The 20,460-nt window shown below is 45.8% G+C and overlaps 1 protein-coding gene across 3 annotated transcripts in view; it reads right to left on the bottom strand.

The window, feature by feature from the left end:
- The window catches only part of TTYH3 (tweety family member 3), a 95,608-nt gene extending 76,249 nt beyond the window's left edge, over nucleotides 1–19,359 (bottom strand). For all 3 annotated transcript variants that reach the window (XR_012161099.1, XM_073361980.1, XM_073361979.1), the window contains exon 1: nucleotides 18,954–19,359. Coding sequence is in view for 2 of the 3 variants with exons in the window: in XM_073361980.1 (XP_073218081.1) it covers nucleotides 18,954–19,076 (123 nt within the window). In the remaining variant the exon portion in view is untranslated. The remainder of the gene's footprint in view (nucleotides 1–18,953) is intronic.
- Between the last annotated feature and the right edge of the window lie 1,101 nt (nucleotides 19,360–20,460).

Raw genomic sequence — 20,460 nt, 5'->3', positions numbered from 1 at the left:
TTGCTCATCAGGGAAATCTCAGCACCACTAGTCATGTTGTGCTATAGATTTAGCCCCTACAAATCTGCAACACAAGGTGGTCTGATGGTATGGTTTGCTAGGGTATTTCCCAGATAAATCCTGTCCAGTGAAACTGTGCTAGAATCCCAAGAGCCACCACCATTTTTAAATATGGTTGCAATCAGCACAGTTCTTGGCTCAGTAAGGACCAGACTTTTAGTAGAGACATCATCAACTTCAGGAAATATAGCTTCCTACAGAGGTGTAAGAGACACAGAGTTGTTGAGCACTTCAGGAGACACAGGGAAGAGGTCCAGGAGACATGTGGGTACAGCACAAAGTGTCATGTGCCTCTCCAGCAGCAGGCTGCTGGAGGGGAGAGGAAGGGGCGGGGCCAGAGATAGGAGAGAAGAGGCAGGGCCAGAGCCTCTTCCAGCCACACTGCCTGGGACACTGGCCAGTGCAGCGCAGCAGCTGACTTGGAGAGCATCTGGCTGCAACAGCAGCAGGCTGCACCCTCACCCAGGCCCAGCTTCTGGGGACAGCAGCTGAGTGAGCTGGAGCCCCCTCGGCATGCTCAGAGTCAGCTCCTGTCCCCAGAAGTCGAGCCAGCGCAGGGAACGAGCTGCTGCTGCTGCTCCCTCCCCAGCAAGGCACTCTCGCAGCCAGCTACTACTGTGCAAAGAGCATGTGGGGCGGGGCAGGGCAGGGATGATTCCTGCTTGCTCAGCCACTATCCCGGAAGCCAAGCCTGGATGGAGGAAACCCACTGCCTCAGTAGCCAGGCATTCTTCCAGGCAGCATCCAGGAGAGGCTCCGGGGCCTGCCTGGTAGGGAGAACAGCTGACCATGCTGGGGGAGCCAAAACAGGAGGAGGACATAGCCCCCCACCTCCAAGGTAACATGGGGTGGGGAGGAGTCACATGTCCTCCCCTTTAGCTGGTGCCCTCCAGGGCACCAGTCATCTTCCACAGGCACCCAAATTTAAAAGCCACACACAACAAAACTAAAGCTAAATATCTGTTTTGTTTTAATGTGCTTTAATGCACTTAGTTATGAAGTGCAAGTTCATTACACCAGCAAAAAGAAAAAACAAGGCTCTCTCTCTCGTGAATGCCAAGAAACAAGGGACCAATATCAGAACCAGCCAATTGATAATTGTGTGCATCCCCAACATTGGAAAGCCATGCAAGGCTAGCCACCTACTTTGGGGCCATGGTTACATTACACCAAGGTTCTCCCTCTCCACCATTAAAAATGTTTTAGAATAGTGCTTGATATTCAGTAGATTGTCAAACATGTCAAGAATTGTTATGCTGTTCAACAAGGGCAGGATTCTGAAGGGGACAAATCTCAGAGGACAGTTACAAAAAAAAGTTAACTAAATACATTACAATAAAGGAGATACAGATAAGGCCAGTACATTCCTGAAGAGGCATTTTTATGACAGCTTGCAAAACATGGGAAAGTCACTCTGACATTCCAGTTTTATTTGAGCCTGGTTAATAAAACACTGGTAAGGATATTGGTTATCTATTTATTTCACCAACTGGGTATTGTCAGGAAGACGGACTGAAAGACACCCATTTTAATTTAGAAATTGGGTTTCAAGTGATAGTCCAAGACTATACTTGGACGATGGCTTCTGTCACTTGTCCTGAACAAGACTAGGGCCTAGTCAATGTTGATTGAAAACAGATTCAATGCTGTCCTCTGAATGATCTATTACCACTGCTTGGATTGGTTTTGTAATTCTCTGCTGTACTGGGAAAGTTTCAAAAATGGGTTAACCAACAGGGGGAGGAAGAGAAAGATACCATGGCTCACAAGAGCCCATTACATGGGTATAACAGCAGTAGTGCAGAAGCAGCACTGAAATAAGGTTTTCTTGGGGGCTAAAAGATTGTCTGCTCTAGAAATTCTCTACAGGTAGCTGTATTTCACTGGATGCAAGAATGTGCAGGCCAACACAGACGAGGATAAAAGAGTTGGGGAGACCAAATCTTTCCTCGTGTATGGATCTGGCAAGTAATTCTCTGGGTAAGAATTTCATACTGGCAGGAGGGAGAAAGGAAGAGAAAAGAATATAATTCAAATCAGTAGCAAGTTCACCACTCTGCTTCTCCCAGCATCCAACAGCTGAAGCCCTCACAGCCCCAGGAGAGAAGTCTGGCAGGCAATGCAGAGGCTAAAGCGAAGCAGGATGAATACAAAGCAGCAGAGCCAGAGCAAGTGTCCAACCTTGTTATTTACGCCCCAGTAGAACGCTCCCAGCATTCTGTACAGGCTCACACTGCAGCTCTAGAGCTGCATTCCAAAATGCACACATTGGGAGCATATCCGTCCATCCTGGTGCAGCAGACGTCCATTCAACAACTGCCTCGACAGCAAGGGGACGGGACATATTTTAGATTAATATTGAGGATAAGCCCTAGACTGTGAAAGAGTTTAATATGCTTTTCCTAAGAGCCTAAGTTTGAAATATATTTTTCCTTTAATTTGCAGAAGGACAAGATAGAAAAGCTCAAACCAGCAGTTAGTTTCATTGGCAAGCCTGTTAAAATACTATGCCTGCAGTGATCAACCATCACTTTTGATATTCCAATCTCTCTCTCATGCCCACCATGAATTCTGTCCACAGTGGTCCTTTCTGGATGAAAGGTGATCACTTTAACCTTTTAAAATTGTGGTGTTCAGGCTGCTCACTACAGTTAGTAGGATTGAGTCCACTTTGTCAAGTTATTGAAGTCGCCACACGTGCACTAAAATCTTAGACCTAGATCAGTCTAGGAGTGCTCCACAGAGAATTCTCAGTTTTAGACACTGAAAAAGAAAATGTAACCTCCCATAGCTGTGAATTACTCAGACTTCTGAATTAGTGGTAGTCCAACAAGAGATTGCAGAAGTGGGCAGCCTTATTACATTAATAAATGGACTGGTCAGAGGAAACAAATCTTTGGCCAAGGTCCTGCAGCCTTTCTTAAAACAAAACAAAACATGCTCTTATCCAAGTTGATACTCTACTAAATCAGGAACAAAACAAAAACAGTTCTCGCTATCTGTGCTCTCGTTGCTTTCCACTCTGCTTGGGCAAAGATACATGGGACTAAATAACCAAGTTGACCACTGTAATAGAACTAAAGTTTCAGGGGAATGTCAACATTCTAACAACTGATTTTTGTTCAGACATTTCCATCCATAATGAGTTTTGTAGCGTCTCCGCACCACCCATTCCCAGAGTATTACCAGATTTCACAATAGACTTCCTGCACTTAAGGCACGAATAGGCCTATTTATCAGATTTGTCTGAATAGAACAATGACCAGATATCACTTCGGTATTGTCCGCACAGCTGATCTTCCTAACATTTCCCACAGATCCTTCTCTAATCAAAGTAGCATTAGTAGAGAGGCTGCCAATGCTAGTTTAGAGGGCAGTCAGAACAGTCCCATTGTTTTGCATTTGCTTCCTCTATAGGGAAAGGAATCAAGTAGCTACCATCTGTACTGTAACTGGATGAGAAGTTAAAAATCCAGCCAGCCACTCTTCCACCTCAGAGTAAAACACTCACTTTTAAAGTCAATCAGGACAACACCTTTTCTACACTTTTCTACATCTGATGAAGTGAGCTGTAGCTCACGAAAGCTCATGCTCAAATAAATTGGTTAGTCTCTAAGGTGCCACCATTACTCCTTTTCTTTTTGTGAATACAGCCTAACACGGCTATTACTCTGAAACTTTTCTACACTAAGTTGTTACTCCCATTGTTGGGAACCTTCTTATAGAAGGCAACTAAAAGTTATAGCTATAACTGTCAGCACCAAACTTGGCAGATGATTTTTACTCTAAGTAGGAAAAAAATGTTAAAGTCCCTTGGGTTTATATTTGAGGACTAGCTGATTGCACATCCCATGAAAGACTTGTTTGAAGGTACTCCACCCTTTGCTCTTTCTGCTACTACTCAGTGTCAGGAGGCAAGAGGTCATCAGAGGTCAGTCACCAACCACTCCCAGTCTCTTCCTTAGTTTCTATACACAGCTAGAATTATTTACTTTTAAAGCTAAGTCAAATCTGATTAAAAGCCTGGATCAAACCTTCAGTGTTCCTAGGCATTGGCACACATGCTGTGCTGTTTAATTTGAACCACCACACACACAAATATTTATATGCATGCTCTTTGCGAGGGAGCAAAGAGCCAAAGGATTTCCCCAATGGTTTTCTAGTTATCATTGTAGCTCTCACCCTTAATAATCAGGGTGCTGAAAGGACACTACAGGAGGAGAGTCTGGGGAAAAAACAGATGCCAACAGCAAGATATGTTCCCCATCACACTCTGGTTGACACGCCCTAGACACTGTCACTCAGACCACTGACAGTCAGATCAAACGTGGCAGGGGAATGCCAACACCTTTTATGCAGCTGAATACAAATGCGTTGTGAAGCTGTTACAAAACACATACCAGCAGCCTTTGAATACAGAGCAGCAGAAGCAGCTAGATACTGTGTAATAGGCACTCCAGAATGCTGACTTTGCTACTTTCATTCATTTGATACCCTTCCCCCACCCAACTTTAACAATTTCAGTTCAGCTTGAGGCTCACAGAGAACGGGCAGAAATTGAAAACAGATTTCTCCTAAAGCACAGCTTGAGTTTCATGAATTCTATTACTCTCAACTTTCTCAGCATTTCCTGGCAGCAGTACAAGGGGGAGGGAAGAGCAGGAGGCCAGTCATATCCCACCCTTCCTCTGACTGAGCCTGCCTGCAAAAGCAATATACACCAAAATCCTCTTGCCATATGTGATGTTGCACCCCATAATGCTTTATAGAAATATGCTTATGAGTGTAAATATGACATAACTGGAATATGTTTTATACTAGATATGCCATGTAACATATCTTTGCAAAGGTTATGTTCTACTGCTTTTATTCATCCTAGTCATATGCATGTATCATTTTAATATCTGAAGTTATGAGCGTTGGCTTTAGGCTTGTATTTAGAATGTTTGTTGTAAGAAGCACATAGGGCAGATTTGGTCAACAGATTGAAGGGGTTATTCAAGTAATTGGGAGTACTTCGCTAACAATGGACCTTGGGAGACGCCAATCCACATCTAAGCTTTCCTTAGGTTCAAACTAACATGTAAACAGTGGCGTAGGCCTGCAAAAAGCTGAATCATTCATAGACATGTGACTTGCCCATGTGACTCCAAAACTCCATCTTGTAGTGGTGATTCTACACAGGGGGGAGAGAGGGGTTTCCACCCACAAGAGAGAGACTATATAAGCCCCTGGAATTCCCTCCATTTTGTCTTCAGCAGGCTCAAGAAATAGCCTCTCCACCCCAAAGAGATGCCTGAAAGAAACTGGAACAAAGGACAATAACTACAGGGGTGTGAGTGATTGCTAGATCAGAATAGGAGGAAGTCTAGTCTGTAAAAGAAGGTTATTGGAACATCTGAGGGTGAGATTTACCTGCATTTAGTTTCTTACTGTATTAGGCTTAGACTTGTGTTTCATTTTATTTTGCTTGGTAACTTACTTTGTTCTGTCTGTTATTACTTGGAACCACTTAAATCCTACTTTTTAATATTTAATAAAATCACTTTTTACTTGTTAACTAACCCAGACCAAGTAATTAATCCCTAGTGGAGCAAACAGCTGTGCATCTCTCTATCAGTGTTATAGAGGGTGAACAATTTATGAATTTACCCTGTATAAGCTTTATACAGAGTGAAAAGAAAAGGAGGACTTGTGGCACCTTAGAGACTAACCAATTTATTTGAGCATAAGCTTTCATGAGCTACAGCTCAAATAAATTGGTTAGTCTCTAAGGTGCCACAAGTACTCCTTTACTTTTTGCAAATACAGACTAACATGGCTGTTACTCTGAAACCTGTCTTTATACAGGGTAAAACTGATTTGGCTCCCATTGGGAACTGGATATCTGGGTGTTGGAGACAGGAGCACTGCTTAAGCTGTTTTCAATTAAGCCTGCAGCTTTTGGGGGACGTGGATCAGACCTGGGCCTGTGTTTGTAGCAGGCTAGTGTGTCTGGAACAACCAGGCAGGGCATTGAAGTCCCAAGCTGCCAGGGAAAACGGGTTTAGAGGTAGTCTCAGCACATCAGGTGGCAGTCCCAAGGGGGTTTCTGTGACCCAACCAACCAGACCATAGTCACATTCACCCACAAGAAAGTCAGTCTATCTTTAAAGATGAAGGATTCTGAAGGGGGGTGGGGGGAAGAAGGCAAGGAAGGAGGGGAAAAGAAAGTTTTATAGTTCTTTATGAACTGCAAGCTAGTTGAATGCAACAGAGGACAGGCCAGCAGTTCCAATCTGCATTACTTCTACAGACCTCAGTCAGTGAAAGCATGTGGTTCAAACATCAGCACTTTACTATCTGCTCAGCCAAGATGCAAATACCTATTAATATCAACATCAGCAAGCCGCTTTTGTTTACCAGGGCACTCAACCTTCTAGGAAACCATACCAGAATTCCATGTATAGCAGCTAGTGCCTACACAGTAACCTACCAAGGAACTAGGGGTGAGGAGAAGCCACTAACACCATGATGACCAAAGCACACATCCAAATAAGAGGAAGACAGTAGGAAAAATCATTAAAGGGAAGGAAGAGGTTGAGGCAAAAGTGTGCTCGCATGCACACACGGTTGGGAAGTGCTGCTTTATACTTTCAACCAGATGGTATATTTAAATCATAACCCCATGCCCCACTATTAGATGTGCTTTTATAGTTTGTAATTTACTAAAATCATGAATCTTCAAGGGGCAGACAACAGAGAATTAGCTAATCTAAACAAGTCAGTTTGGGATCATTCATGAATTTACAAGTGCAACTATGTGTTCACAGTTTTAGCATAACCACTTTTGTGGTTTTGGTGCTTCTCTCTCTCACATACATACACTCTGTCTGAACAAGCATCACATTGTACATGTAGGCCAATAAGTGTTCAGGTGAACCTCTCCCATGAGGAAGCACTATTAGTTAAGAGAAGTTGAATTGCTTCAACTTAAAACTTCAGAATGAAATTCAACTTCAACTCCAACTTTGAATGGAAGGCTTGCTTGTTAAAGGTCTATGCAGTATGCATGACCAGCAGCATTTTGGAGGCCAAAAGGAGTGCTCTGTGCACACAGCAGGGACAAACGAACATCAATATTAGTCCATCCCATAAGAATGGCTTATACACTAACTGAATGAAACTTCCATACCACATTTCTAGAAGATGAGAAATTAGATGTGCACTCCTAGGCATGATTTGGTAACCCAGGAAGAAGTATTATTCCTCATCCCTAGTCTCCATGCCTCACCAAAGGACCCGCTCCAACATAAAACTTGAGGAATATCCCCTATTGCACCAGCTAGGGCAATCTGCATAACATTCGCATTTGGGATCATATCAATAACTGCTACTCAGATTATTCAACTGGAGTTGACAGTTGTCTAATTTGAATGAGATGTTGATTCATGTGAACCTATAAATAATCATTGCAATACTAAGTATTGGACAGCATTAACCGGATTCAGTGTTCGGTTTATTGAAGGGGCACTTACCTGAATGAACCCTTAAAGCCTCTTCATTGTTTTCAAAACATGCAAATCATGTTTCTTTGAAAGAAAAAAAAAAAATCAAGCTAGCAGCTCTGACTTGTTATAGCTGATGAACACAGATAATGTGCCATTTGCATCAGTGTCAGCACCATTCAAACGTCCCACCGCATAATCACAAAAAGATCTTATTGTAATGCATCCGTGCTATCCACCTGGCTTCATATCACTGTATCCCAACACTTAAATAAAAGTAGAAATTGGAGCAAGAATCTGAACTGGGCTTCTTAGAGCTCAGTATTTAAAACATGAAAGTTAACAACATATAAGTTTTTGGCAGCAAAAGTATCCTTGCAGCATTAAGCACAAGTTAGCAGAGGTTTTCTTGTGGGGAGGAAGGCAGTTAGGTCACCTGAAGCCTGTGGGTTGTAGCAGACAGAACGTGACACACAGCCTGTGAAAAAGGAGAGACTCATGGCCTTCCTGATCCAGCAACTGGACAGGTCCTCTGGTCCAGGGAGGGTCCCAGTGCTTTGGCTAGTGTTGAAAAGGGCTGGGCATACTGAGGTCCCATAAGACTGAGTACTTGTTCTGAACTGGACTGGTAACTGCAAGGAAGCCCGTTAAATGAGTTGGTTGCAGGACTGTTCCTGCTAGCATCTACATGAGGGTGAACTCTGGTAAGCGTATTAGCAGACATGTTGCTTCTTTTAATGGTTAAAAATTCTCTGTCATGCTATTTACCTTAAAAATAAAGTAGTCTTGCACAAGCAGCACGTGGGGTATCTTGTAATGGAAGGAACTACACCTGTTGACCATCTCTGAAGAGAAAACAGGCAGTGTCCTTGGGCAACTTGTGTGTGCTGTGATGGACAGTGAAGGCAGGGAACTGTATAGCCTGGAAACACTCCAGTCAGAAGGGAGAGGCGCACAGGTCTACTTCCAGAAAGGCAACAGCTGGGAAGCTGGAAGCCTGAGAGCGGGTGCCTTTGTTGGGCAACTGAGGGGGAACTACATTTGCAGTTGCCCTGAACTGTGACACTCCCCATCTATCACAGTGCTGAAGTGACTTCTCTTCTGGTCCTGTGTGGAGCACCAGTACCTTGTACACTCTGCAGTGTGGAAACTGAAGACAGGAAGTCACCAACCCCAAGATCTTATGCAGAAATAGTAATAAGATGTGTCCAATAAGAGGACATCAAACACTGAGTGAAATCTGACTTAAGGGGAAGCCAATTTTTAGTCAAACTGAGTTTTGCTCATAGGTCAAACTCAGAGCTAAACCAACTGCTGGATAATAACCTCTCCCTCTCTCTTCAGTGAAGGGCAGAGAGCCTCCAGTTCACATATGGGTCTTTTTAAGGAGAACTTCAGAAAGATGGGGAAGGCAAGACAAGATTCCACATTCCTGATATTTCCAGAGTAGTTAAAAACCCAATCCGAAGCTCAGATGTTTGGATATCTAAGGAACCAAAACCTGCACAAACCCAGGCACATTGTGCCATGCTCCTCCGTATTTCAAATCACCGTTACTAGAAAACCCACCCAAGCTGCAGGACTGGAGATTGCAACTTCCACTTAATACTAGAATACCCAACAGGAAAACAAGAATGGGGGCAGGGGACCTAGCAGCTATCAAGACCTCATTCTTATGCCCTTTGTAGAAATTAGTCACCCACAATCCTCCTCAGCCATAACTGACTGTATCTCAATTTAAGGAGCACTAATAGGTTTCTCAGCCAACATTACTACACCCTTGGCCTTCAAGTCTATCTTCCTTCCCCACTAGCCATAGCCATTTGTAATTTCTGATGGACTCCAGGACTGGAATGACATACAGCACACTACTGCAAGCTCCACCACAACACAGGCAGCACAAGACAGTAATTCAGGACCTTACCTTTTGCACACAGGTAATGAAAAGGAAGCTACTAGACTTAATCCTCTATGTTTACAATATTCAAAAGGAAATCTATGACCCCAAGCATTAGTAATAAGGGACAAGGAAGGAAGAAATTAATCCTTGTACACAGCTCCTTAACACACATTTCAAAGCTGTGGATTAATTAGGGCAAAGCCACCTAGATTCCCACCCTTAATCTCCAGTGTCATGTCTAATGGGATATATTCTTCTGGGTGAGAATTTCTCACTCTCACAGCATGCAAAAGTCAGTCTATTAAAAAATGCCATACAAGCTTCTGCTTGAAACTGTGCTGATTTATTGGCTTAAAGTTAGCATTTAAACAAGGGCTTTGCACAAGACATAAGGCGAGAAAATGCCATCCACAGAAAGACAAAGCAGCAAAAGATGAAGAGCAGAATCAGTTCTGCTTGCCATCCACTCATCGTCTGACACCAGAAGTCAGTTTCAAAGCTAGATTCAAGAGTCCTCTGGCAACTTGAAATTGTGTTTGTGAGCTGCACCTAATATAATACTATCCACATCCTCAGTTTTTGCCCTGGGAAAGAGGGAGAGAAATAAGGCCACCTCGAAACACTGGAATATTTATATCCATCCATACTCCAATCTGAAAACGGAGATGATTTATATCAATAAGCAACACTGCCCCCCCAACGTCTCCCCAATCAAAAAAATAAAAAAAATTTAAAAAAGCAGCACCACACACACACACACCCCCACATACAGCAACAGGCATGATTCCTTCTAGGTATACAGAAAATCAAGTGATAAGTGCACTATGTTCAATTCACCAGGTCAAGCAAATGAAGACCATTTCAGGAACTCTCAGCATTTTGAAGCCCAAATAATTAATACCAACAACACCACCCTCTTCCAACACTTGACAGCTGTCTGCTTAAGAACTACACCTACACTATAGGCATAACCACCTACTTAAACTCCAGCAAGGAAACAGAACTGGTAAGACAAATGCAAGCAGCTCAGTGCAGAAACACGACTAAAGGATTTATAAATAAAGCATCAGTTTCTTGTGAATTTTTTAAAAAAAGATTTAACCCTTAAATTTGACCTAAACCAGATAGACAGGTACAAGGCTATAAAGCCTGACCAACCATATTCTGCAAGAGTCTCTCCAGCGGGAAAAAAAAGGGTTTCAGTTTACAAGCAAAAAGAAAAGGAGTACTTGTGGCACCTTAGAGACTAACCAATTTATTTGAGCATGAGCTTTCGTGAGCTACAGCTCACTTCATCGGATGCATACCATGGAAACTGCAGTAGACATTATACACACACACAGAGACCATGAAACAATACCCCCTCCCACCCCACTGTCCTGCTGGTAATAGCTTATCTAAAGTGATCATCAAGTTGGGCCATTTCCAGCACAAATCCAGGTTCTCTCACCCTCCGCCCCCCCCCCCACACGAACACAAAAAGTTTACAAGCAGCAGCGTCAAAATGCCAATGGCTGATCAGCTGATTTGACTTCTAATGCTTTTAACTTAGGTTTTTATTCCAGCTAAGACCCAGCAGGATACTGTCTAACAGACACATGCTCTGTAAAGATTTCCTAAAACCAGAGATCAACAGCACTGGCAAGAGAATGTGCATTCTCCAGACTAAAGTTAAAATTAATCCCACATTCTGCCTTGATGAGATGGCCAAGAGTTAGACCTTCCTCTAGCCAAGTAGCCATTTGCATGCACCATGGTCTACTAAAATGATGCATTTTCTCAGCAACTGTTGTTCTGATTAGCTTACCCTCTAATCAGAAGTTTGTTGTTTCCAGCAACAGACAGACAGTTCTCAGGGGACTAACCGAAAATGCAGCAGTGCAGCCTGGATCAGTGAGCAAGCGACCCTGCAAACAGAAAGCTGGCAAGAGTTCACTTTCTCCTGCCTATATACCAGATGTTGCTACCCGGCTAAAGGCACAGTCCACACAAACTCCACTTGCATGGTTTGCTAGAGAGACTTAAAATAAAGTGTTCGCATTTTGGAGTACGTTATGTTGCTACACCATGCTGCCACCTCCACACCCCTGTCTGAACAAAGAATGACAAGGTCAGGCTGCAATATCCATTTGCTGACGGAGGCATAATAGCTACTCAATTTTAGGCCATGGGAAACTGGGGGAGGCATCACCAATTTGAGAGACCTAAATGCAACTTTAGCTTCACTGGAGAGCAACAACGGACTCTCAAGGACACTCTAAGGTGCCACAAGTACTCCTGCTCTTTTTGCTGATACAGACTAACACGGCTGCTACTCAGAAACCTCCCACAACCCAGCCTCTCCTGATACTATAAAAAAGAATTAATGCTATCTCAGGCTAGCAGACCTGACCTGAAAAAATAGGCCATTTAGCCTTGAAAGAAACTTCAAGACTAACCCATCCAAAAGAGAAAGATCACCCTATTATTTTGAGCCAACTGGTAACTGGAGCAGAACACATCATCCAACTCCACGTGTTTTGAATTTACAGAAATGCTCTTGGGTTTCAGTATTGGAGTGAGACACCAGTACAGTAGAGGAAGTTCTACAACATTGTCTCTAATCCAAGTTCTTTGGCAGCTTAGTCTGTACTGAGTTTTTCCATCCAAGAAATACTCAATAAAAAATAAAAAAAATTTTACATGTAGGGCAAGGACCTTGTAGAGCCAGAAAGTACCAGATGGAATCAGTCTTGCTGAACTTCCTCCCCAAATCTACACAAAAACCATGCACTAAACTGAAGTCTACAAACCAAAGTGAAGTATTAGTGGAATTTAACGTAGCACCAAGCTAGTCCTTCATCTCCAGAATCACAGTACAGCAAGCTGATCACTAGCCTAACTAGCAGAGTTGAGAGATGGTACTACAACAGAAGAGCTCTGGTAGAGGAGGAGGTATACCCAAGGGAACAGCTAGGGGACATCACAGTAGGGATTGCCCCCAATGGTGAGAATTAGTCTAGTGTAGACCCAGTGCCACCATCACTTCAACTCCACCAGTGGCGGAAAGAATGGCATAAACCAGCTACCAATGGTTTAATCAACATGTCAACTAACCTTGTTCAGAGCAGGTGTAAGTGACATGACTATTCAGATGCCAGAGGCTGCCTGTACTTTGTCTATTCTAGGCCTCACCACAATTGCTGTCTATTCTAGCCCCTTTCCAGAGGGGCGTAATAGTGGAATTTAAGGGGGGGGGGGGAAAAACAGTTTAGACAAAGCCTATGATGCTGTAGTTAGATACCTTTGGAACAAAGTGCTCTAGAGGTGCAAAATAATCTAGTCACAAGTGAAATGGGTCTAGTGTATAAAAGAGACTCCAGAGGACTTCGCCATTTTGCAGCGATTCAGAGATGTTTTATCAGCTTTCTGCAAGACCTAAATTGAGGTCATGACTAAGGCACACAGATAAAGCTGTGAGTAAGCTTTCATAGCCCTTATTTGTCCATATATAGGCTTAGCAGACTTCTTAATTGATAAATGCTAAATAAATTTTAATGTTCAAAGTTGTCAGAAATTATAGAGCAGTCAGACAATATTAAACACTAGTAGACATTGAGATTCAAAAAATTAAAGCTTTGTAACTGTTAAAATACACAAATTGTCAACATCTCATGTCAAAAATATAGAAAGTAAATCTACTTAAATCAAATTCTAATTAGTTCTCAAGTAGCATTTTTCTTATGTTGCCTACTTATAAATTTCAATCAATGGAAATATGTCAGCATGTGCATGTGTGGTGAAATCCATGTTTGCCAACATTACCAATCAAAATCTAATCCTTCCAAGTCTATTTATAAAACACCACACATCCAAGTGCTTACAAGAGTTAAGAACAGTTATAGTAAAATACGTTAACAACTACTATTAACACCATCAAAAGGGAAGTTTCAGTACCAAGCAGCAGTCACTCCTAGGACAACCCATTAGGAACAGCTCTGCTGTGTTAAAAAGCCTCTTAGGACTTCAGCTCATCCTTCCATCAGGAATCACATTCCTGAAAGAGGCTTCTGGCAAGCTCTACTCTCAGCACCATAAATTGGGTGGCACAACACTCAGGTCACCTGGGCAAATAAATTAAGACCTTTTACATTCCTAAATTGCTTTAGTCAGGGACAATAGCACAAGCTGCAAAGAAACCTTACTGATCTGGTGGGCTGGATCCAAAGGTAATTTGACAGCACTGATATGAACATTTCCTGGAAATTTAAGACAGTAAAAAGCATAGGAACTTGAGATAGTACTGTGCTTCAAAAGCAACATAGGCTTGGTTCCATTTCCACCTTATGACTTACTGCAAAATAAGCTTTAAAGGAACATTACAGTATGACTCAGGAGGAGGATACAGCTGAAACAACTGCTTATAACTCAAGATATAACTGTTCTATCCCACTGATCCATGCAAGGGGGAGGGAGTGACCTGGTCTATCTGAGAAGATGCCCCAGAGCAGCATTTCTCAAATGCGGCCATCAGGGGCTTTTCTTGCAGCCACAGCCTTTTGGGTAATGATGGGGGGGGGGGCAGGGAGTAACCCTCCCTCAGGGCCACCAGCAGGGGCTGGTCTTGGTCCCCTCCTGCAGCCACAAACACTGTAGGAGTAGGCAGCCAGCACGAGTCCCCCATGGGGCTGGGGCTTCAGGCTTAAGCCCTGGGGAGGTGGGCAACAGGCTCCAGCTGTGCAGCAGCAGGCTCCATCCCCCAGCCACAGGCTCACCCCCCGCACATCACCCCTGGCTCTCACAGCCTCCTCCAGTCCCCATCTGTGCACTAGGGCCCCAGGCTCTCGCTCTTGGTTCACCTCCCCCATCTCCCGCTGCCTCTCATCTAGCCCCCTATCACCTCTTGGCCCCCCATCCAGGGCTTAATTTGTCCCCCAGCTTGCTGGAGCTGAGTAAATCTGCTGTGAAAAGTGATATTAACAATTATACAAAAATGTCACTTTTCACAGCAGACTTGCTAGCTAGTAAGTCTAAAAACAACAACAAAACCCACACACACCTTCAAAGCACCTTGTGTTTCTATTCTGTTTAGGTCCAATAATGACTAGAAAACTGTACTTCTTAAAATTCAGTCTGCAAAAGCCCTACATCAATTATAAGGATTTGGACATGTGTCATTTATTTGTTTTTCCTAAAGTTAAAGTATTTTTGCAAAAATTGTCAGAGTGGCCACCAGCAAGAGTTGGTGGCTGCACTCTGAGGCCACCCAAAAATTTGTTGCGAGAACCCCTGCTCTAGAGAGTGATTTCAGTAGATGCAACCCTCAAAGCAACACATGGAAACCAGAAACATGAAAGCAGAGTCCCTCTACCCCCAGAAACAGAGGGAAACCTCTTCCTTCATCCTAATCTAGTTAGCAGTTGCACAACTACTGTCTCCTTTCCTCTTCTCCCCTAGTTACCTACTCCACTCTTTCTATGGAGGGAGACACAACTTGCTATAACTGATGTGAAGCATTTAAAGCCTCACTTTGGACTTAAGGTAGTAACACCAGAAGAGAAAATGAGAACCTCTTCAAGAATAACCAACCTAATCCACCCTGGAGGGCCCATTCTCCTCTTCCGACACAGCCTGTTCTAACCTGTCAGTTGAACATATAGTGACAGAAGGTAGGAGCGCACAAAAAGCCAACACCACAGGTTTAGAGGCCCTCAACAGCCAACAAAAGGGTATAGCCATACACACACCCCCTCCAGTTGAGACAGACAGTCACACTGTTGCCATAAGGATCCCTCATGTTCTCAGACAAAAAGGATGTAGTCCTAGTTACTAGAACACAACTGGTCACAGTTATCTCCAGGCAAATAAGCAGAGACACAGGACAGCACTGTCTTATTACATGCAGAACAGAGCTACCAATTACAAGCTCCACATGTGCACACACTAGGGTCCCAATAGACACAGGAAGGATTCAGACCTCAAAGACAAGCAGAACGGGTTCAACTTAAAACCACACGAGCATTACACTGGTTTCAGCAGACATCAAATAGCTTCCATTGCGCTAAATGGTGTCTTACTCATTACACTAATCATGGAAAGACCTATTTGATCTTGCCAATCCACCTGGGAGAAAGAAAAAAAAAAGCCATACTACACTTAAAAGCAGAGGCTAAATCAATACTGGTACTATGTTTAATGGCTACTGTAACATAGCACAGAACGGTTGCATTTCAAAGTTCATATTTGGATGATACAGGAAATGCATGAATACAAGAGAACAGCTTTCAAGATCACCGCTTTCAAGATCACCATCTTTATTAGTCAAAAAGAAAAGGAGTACCTGTGGCACCTTAGACGAACAAATTTATTTACGCATAAGCTTTCGTGAGTTCTCACGGAAGCTTATGCGTAAATAAATTTGTTCGTCTGTATTCGTAAAAAGAAAAAGGAGTACTTGTGGCACCTTAGAGATTAACACGGCTGCTACTCTGAAACCTCTCTTTATTAGTCTATTTTGGGGAACTGAAAATATCCTTCCCCCCCACCCCCAAGACTGATGAAGGAACAGGATGCCATTTCCTTAAGAAAGTATTTCCATTCCAATTCTGATTTACTCAGAAGCCCTGTTGGTAAGTGTGTGGATATCAGCTCATGACAAGGGTCTAACTATCTAGTGGCTTGACAATTCTCAGAAGACCAATAAAAGCATATTCTCCCGTCCCTCCTTACTAAAGATAGGAGAGGGAAAGGATAGAGTGCACCTATGAAGTCTCCAGCATTACCGTCAGTTCCAGTTAGCTCAGTAGAGTGCAATCAAGGACACTGATAGAACTACAAGCTGCTACACTGCATGCTTACATTTAATATAGGAAAAACTACCTTTCTAGGTACTGAAAGCTAGGGGGCAGGGGAAAATGCACCATCACCATATGCTCAGAGAATTTTTTTTGGGTGCAAATTCCAAGAACCAGTTTAAACAGAAGTGCCTATATTTTAAGTACTTAAAGTGCATGAAGAACGGAGCACGTTAAGTTACTTGTGTTGTATTTAGCAGGAAAAAAAAAAAAAAAAAAGATAGGTCTGCATGAACTGTAAATGGAGCAAAAAGGATATTCAAATTCATGCTCAAAATACTGACAAAACAAGCATTCAAACCAGGAGGAAGGAAGTGATTGCAATGTTACTTTGACCATCAGGTTACACTTTCTAGTTTTATTGTATTATATTATGCTTTGCACACATGCACACAAATCCTTGACATGTCTTTCCATTTCCAGAATCAGAGCATCTTCATTCAGAGTCAGCAAAAGGATGGAATATTGCTACTATCTTTACATTTGTTCATGGAGCTGCAGAGGTTATGCGCTATACATAAACAACACTGAAATAGGCAGGGTTGACATTCAAAACACACACAACTTACACCCTCGATTTCTGGCTAGAGTTAAAATAGCCATACAGCAATGGCAAAAACAAGTCCTTAACTAGCACACACTTTTTGCAACTGTGCAAGGCAGGAACAACAGGAGGCTTACCAACCCCAAGACTTCACTGTAACACTAAGTCTCAACAGAACTACTGTGAGAGAGTATTTTATAACGTATACAGAGCATACCGAACTTGAAATAGTACTTCTATTTTAAACTATTAAAAACACAAGCATATCAGATATATATTGAGTGACTGACTACTGTGTTTCTTTCATAATTCAAGAACAGTTTTCCCCATCCTACACTTTTGTTTCTCCTCTTCAATACCTCACTCTCCTTGTTTCACTACAGGAGGCAACTACCTCAGTCCACAGAAGCAAGCTAAAACCATTGGACATATGTAGTTTTGGGGTTTGTTTAAAAAAAAAACCTCACAAACACTGCACATCTTGATTTCCCCTCATACCAAGGAAATTCAGATGAGTTAAGATGAGAAAGACCAAGGTTGAAGATCAGAGGATAATTTTGCTCTCAGATTCATAGAGATTTTTGTAGTCACCTACCCACTTTTTTTATTATTAATTATTAAATAAAGAGAGATCCAAGAACAGTTTTTGCTATAATCAATTCTGCAATCTGAAGCTTAAAAACAAAGATACTATAGGAATCTTTTAGCTAGCAGTATCTCTTTACAGTATGTAAGCACTGCTTAGATGCCTTCCCATTTATGCATTATGGTATTGTGGTGCCCTACAGAACTAAGTATATTCAGTGTAGCAAAATGGTGTTTTCAAAGCCAAAGAGCGTGGCACAACAAGGCAGTAGAATCACTGCAGCTCCAGTCTAAGATGGCAGCAGAGAACACAGATGTTAGAATACACAGATCCACTCCACCATCATTCTAATTAGACAGCAAGTCACCCAAGTACACGTTAAGCAACGTAAAGGACACAAGTATTCTGCCAGCATCTCCTCACACACTTGGTCCTATGTAGCTACTACTCCTTCTGTCTACCAAGCATTTTAGCTGGCTTCAGAAAGAGACACTGAACATTTCACTGAGTCCCAGCAAAGGCAGGGTGCTGAGCTATCTGAACCACCACTCCAATCCTATGTACGATGGGATATTTTGTACTAAGTGGCAGCACAGCGGTTAGGAAAGCCAAGTACTTATCATTCAGCCACAGGGCAGAAGGCAGCGCCTGTGCCTCACCTGGACAGCTCAGCCTGTGGCAGCGTTACCTTTTCCAGCCCTAAGAGCCACATCCCTATTTGGCAGCTGGGCCCAAGGGGCTGGTGTTTTACCCTCCCCCAGAGGAAGGAAGGCTTCGGATGCTCTCAAAGGAGCTCAGGGTTTGTGCTATTGTTCCAGGGGCTAAATAATTTCCTGCCTCTCTCCTGGTGGGGGGGGGAGGGGGGAGGAAGAGAGAGAAAATACTGAAAAGATGTATTATAGACTACAGTCAGAGAGGGCAACCTGCCCCATGGCTGATCTAACCCGGTGGGCGGGGTGGGGCAGGGCAGGGCAGACTCTCTCTCCTCCCCCCCCCCGTGGATCTACCCCGTGGGCGGGGCGGGGCAGGGCAGACTCTCTCTCCCCCCCCCCCCCGTGGATCAACCCCGTGGGCGGGGCGGGGCAGGGCAGACTCTTCCCCCCCCCCCCGGTGGATCTACCCCGTGGGAGGGGCAGGGCAGACTCTTCCCCCCCCCCCCGGTGGATCTACCCCGTGGGAGGGGCAGGGCAGGACAGACTCTCCCCCCCCCCGGTGGATCTACCCCGTGGGAGGGGCAGGGCAGGACAGGCTCTCTCTCTCCCCCCCCGTGGATCTACCCCGTGGGCGGGGCGGGGCAGGACAGGCTCTCTCTCTCCCCCCCCGGTGGATCTACCCCGTGGGAGGGGCAGGGCAGGACAGACTCTCTCCCCCCCCCCGGTGGATCTACCCCGTGGGAGGGGCGGGGCAGGGCAGGGCAGGGCAGACTCTCTCTCCCCCCCCAGCCGGTGGATCTACCCCGTGGGAGAGGGGCGCAGCGCACGCCAAGCCGGGGGGCGTCGGAGGAGAAACTGACGAGACCCGGCCCCCTCAGGCGGCCCCTCACCTGCTGGTACTCGGCGTCCTCCGGGCGGAAGTCGGCGCTGGCGGCCTCCCAGCGCAGGCTGACGTGCGGCAGGCGGTGCAGGAGACTCACCCACCAGGGCGGCGAGTAGCTGACCCCCGCCATGCCCGGCCCTGCCGACCGCTGCCTCCGAGACCCGAGCCGCGGCCCCCGCCTCACCCGCAGCCGCCGCCTGGGGCTGCCATGGGCGGGAAGGAAGCGCCGCCGGCTCCGCTCTCTCGCGCTGGCTCCCCCGAATCAGGCGGCCGGGCCCGCGCTGCTCCCGGGCGGCGCCCTCCCCCGCATGGCGGTGCCGGCTCCGGCTCGGCCCAGGTGAGCGGCTCCCTCCCGCGCGAGCTCCGCGCCGCCAGCCCGGCCGCTCGCTCTTTGTTCGCGGAACCGCCCCCGCCCCCCCGGCTGGCCCCGCCCTCCCGCTTCCTTCCCATTGGTGCCGCCCGCCGCCGGCCACGCCCCCCCGGGGCCCTCCCTGAAACGAGCGTGCGGGGTCTCAGCCCGGGGAGGGAGTCTTCGGCCCAGGCCTGGCACGACACGGCAGCGCACCGTCATCGCGTCAGGTCACTGCACCACCACGCCACGTCATCGCAGTGCCACTGCACCATCGCCACCACGCCATTGCAGTGCCACTGCACCACCACGCCACGTCATCGCAGTGCCACTGCACCATCGCCACCACGCCATCGCAGTGCCACTGCACCACCACGCCACGTCATCGCAGTGCCACTGCACCATCGCCACCATGCCAGCGCACCACCACGCCACGTCATCGCAGTGCCACTGCACCACCACGCCACGTCATCGCAGTGCCACTGCACCACCACGTCATCGCAGTGCCACTGCACCATCGCCACCACGCCAGCGCACCATCACGCCACGTCATTGCAGTGCCACTGCACCATCGCCGCCACGTCATTGCAGTGCCACTGCACCATCGCCGCCACGTCATCGCAGTGCCACTGCACCACCACGCCACGTCATCGCAGTGCCACTGCACCATCGCCACCACGCCATCGCAGTGCCACTGCACCACCACGCCACGTCATCGCAGTGCCACTGCACCATCGCCACCATGCCACTGCACCACCACGCCACGTCATCGCAGTGCCACTGCACCACCACGTCATCGCAGTGCCACTGCACCATCGCCACCACGCCAGCGCACCATCACGCCACGTCATCGCAGTGCCACTGCACCATCGCCGCCACGTCATCGCAGTGCCACTGCACCATCGCCGCCACGTCATTGCAGTGCCACTGCACCATCGCCGCCACGTCATTGCAGTGCCACTGCACCACCACGCCATGTCATTGCAGTGCCACTGTACCATCGCCACCACGCCAGCGCACCATCACACCACGTCATTGCAGTGCCACTGCACCACCACGCCATGTCATCGCAGTCCCACTGCACCATTGCCACCACGCCAGCGCACCATCACACCACGTCGTTGCAGTGCCACTGCACCACCACGCCACGTCATCGCAGTGCCAC

This window comes from Lepidochelys kempii, chromosome 10 (genome assembly GCF_965140265.1).
Source record: "Lepidochelys kempii isolate rLepKem1 chromosome 10, rLepKem1.hap2, whole genome shotgun sequence".
Classification (NCBI taxonomy): Eukaryota; Metazoa; Chordata; order Testudines; family Cheloniidae; genus Lepidochelys; species Lepidochelys kempii.
The sequence above is the reverse complement of the archived record's forward strand: the minus strand, read 5'-3'. Positions and strand labels throughout refer to the sequence as shown.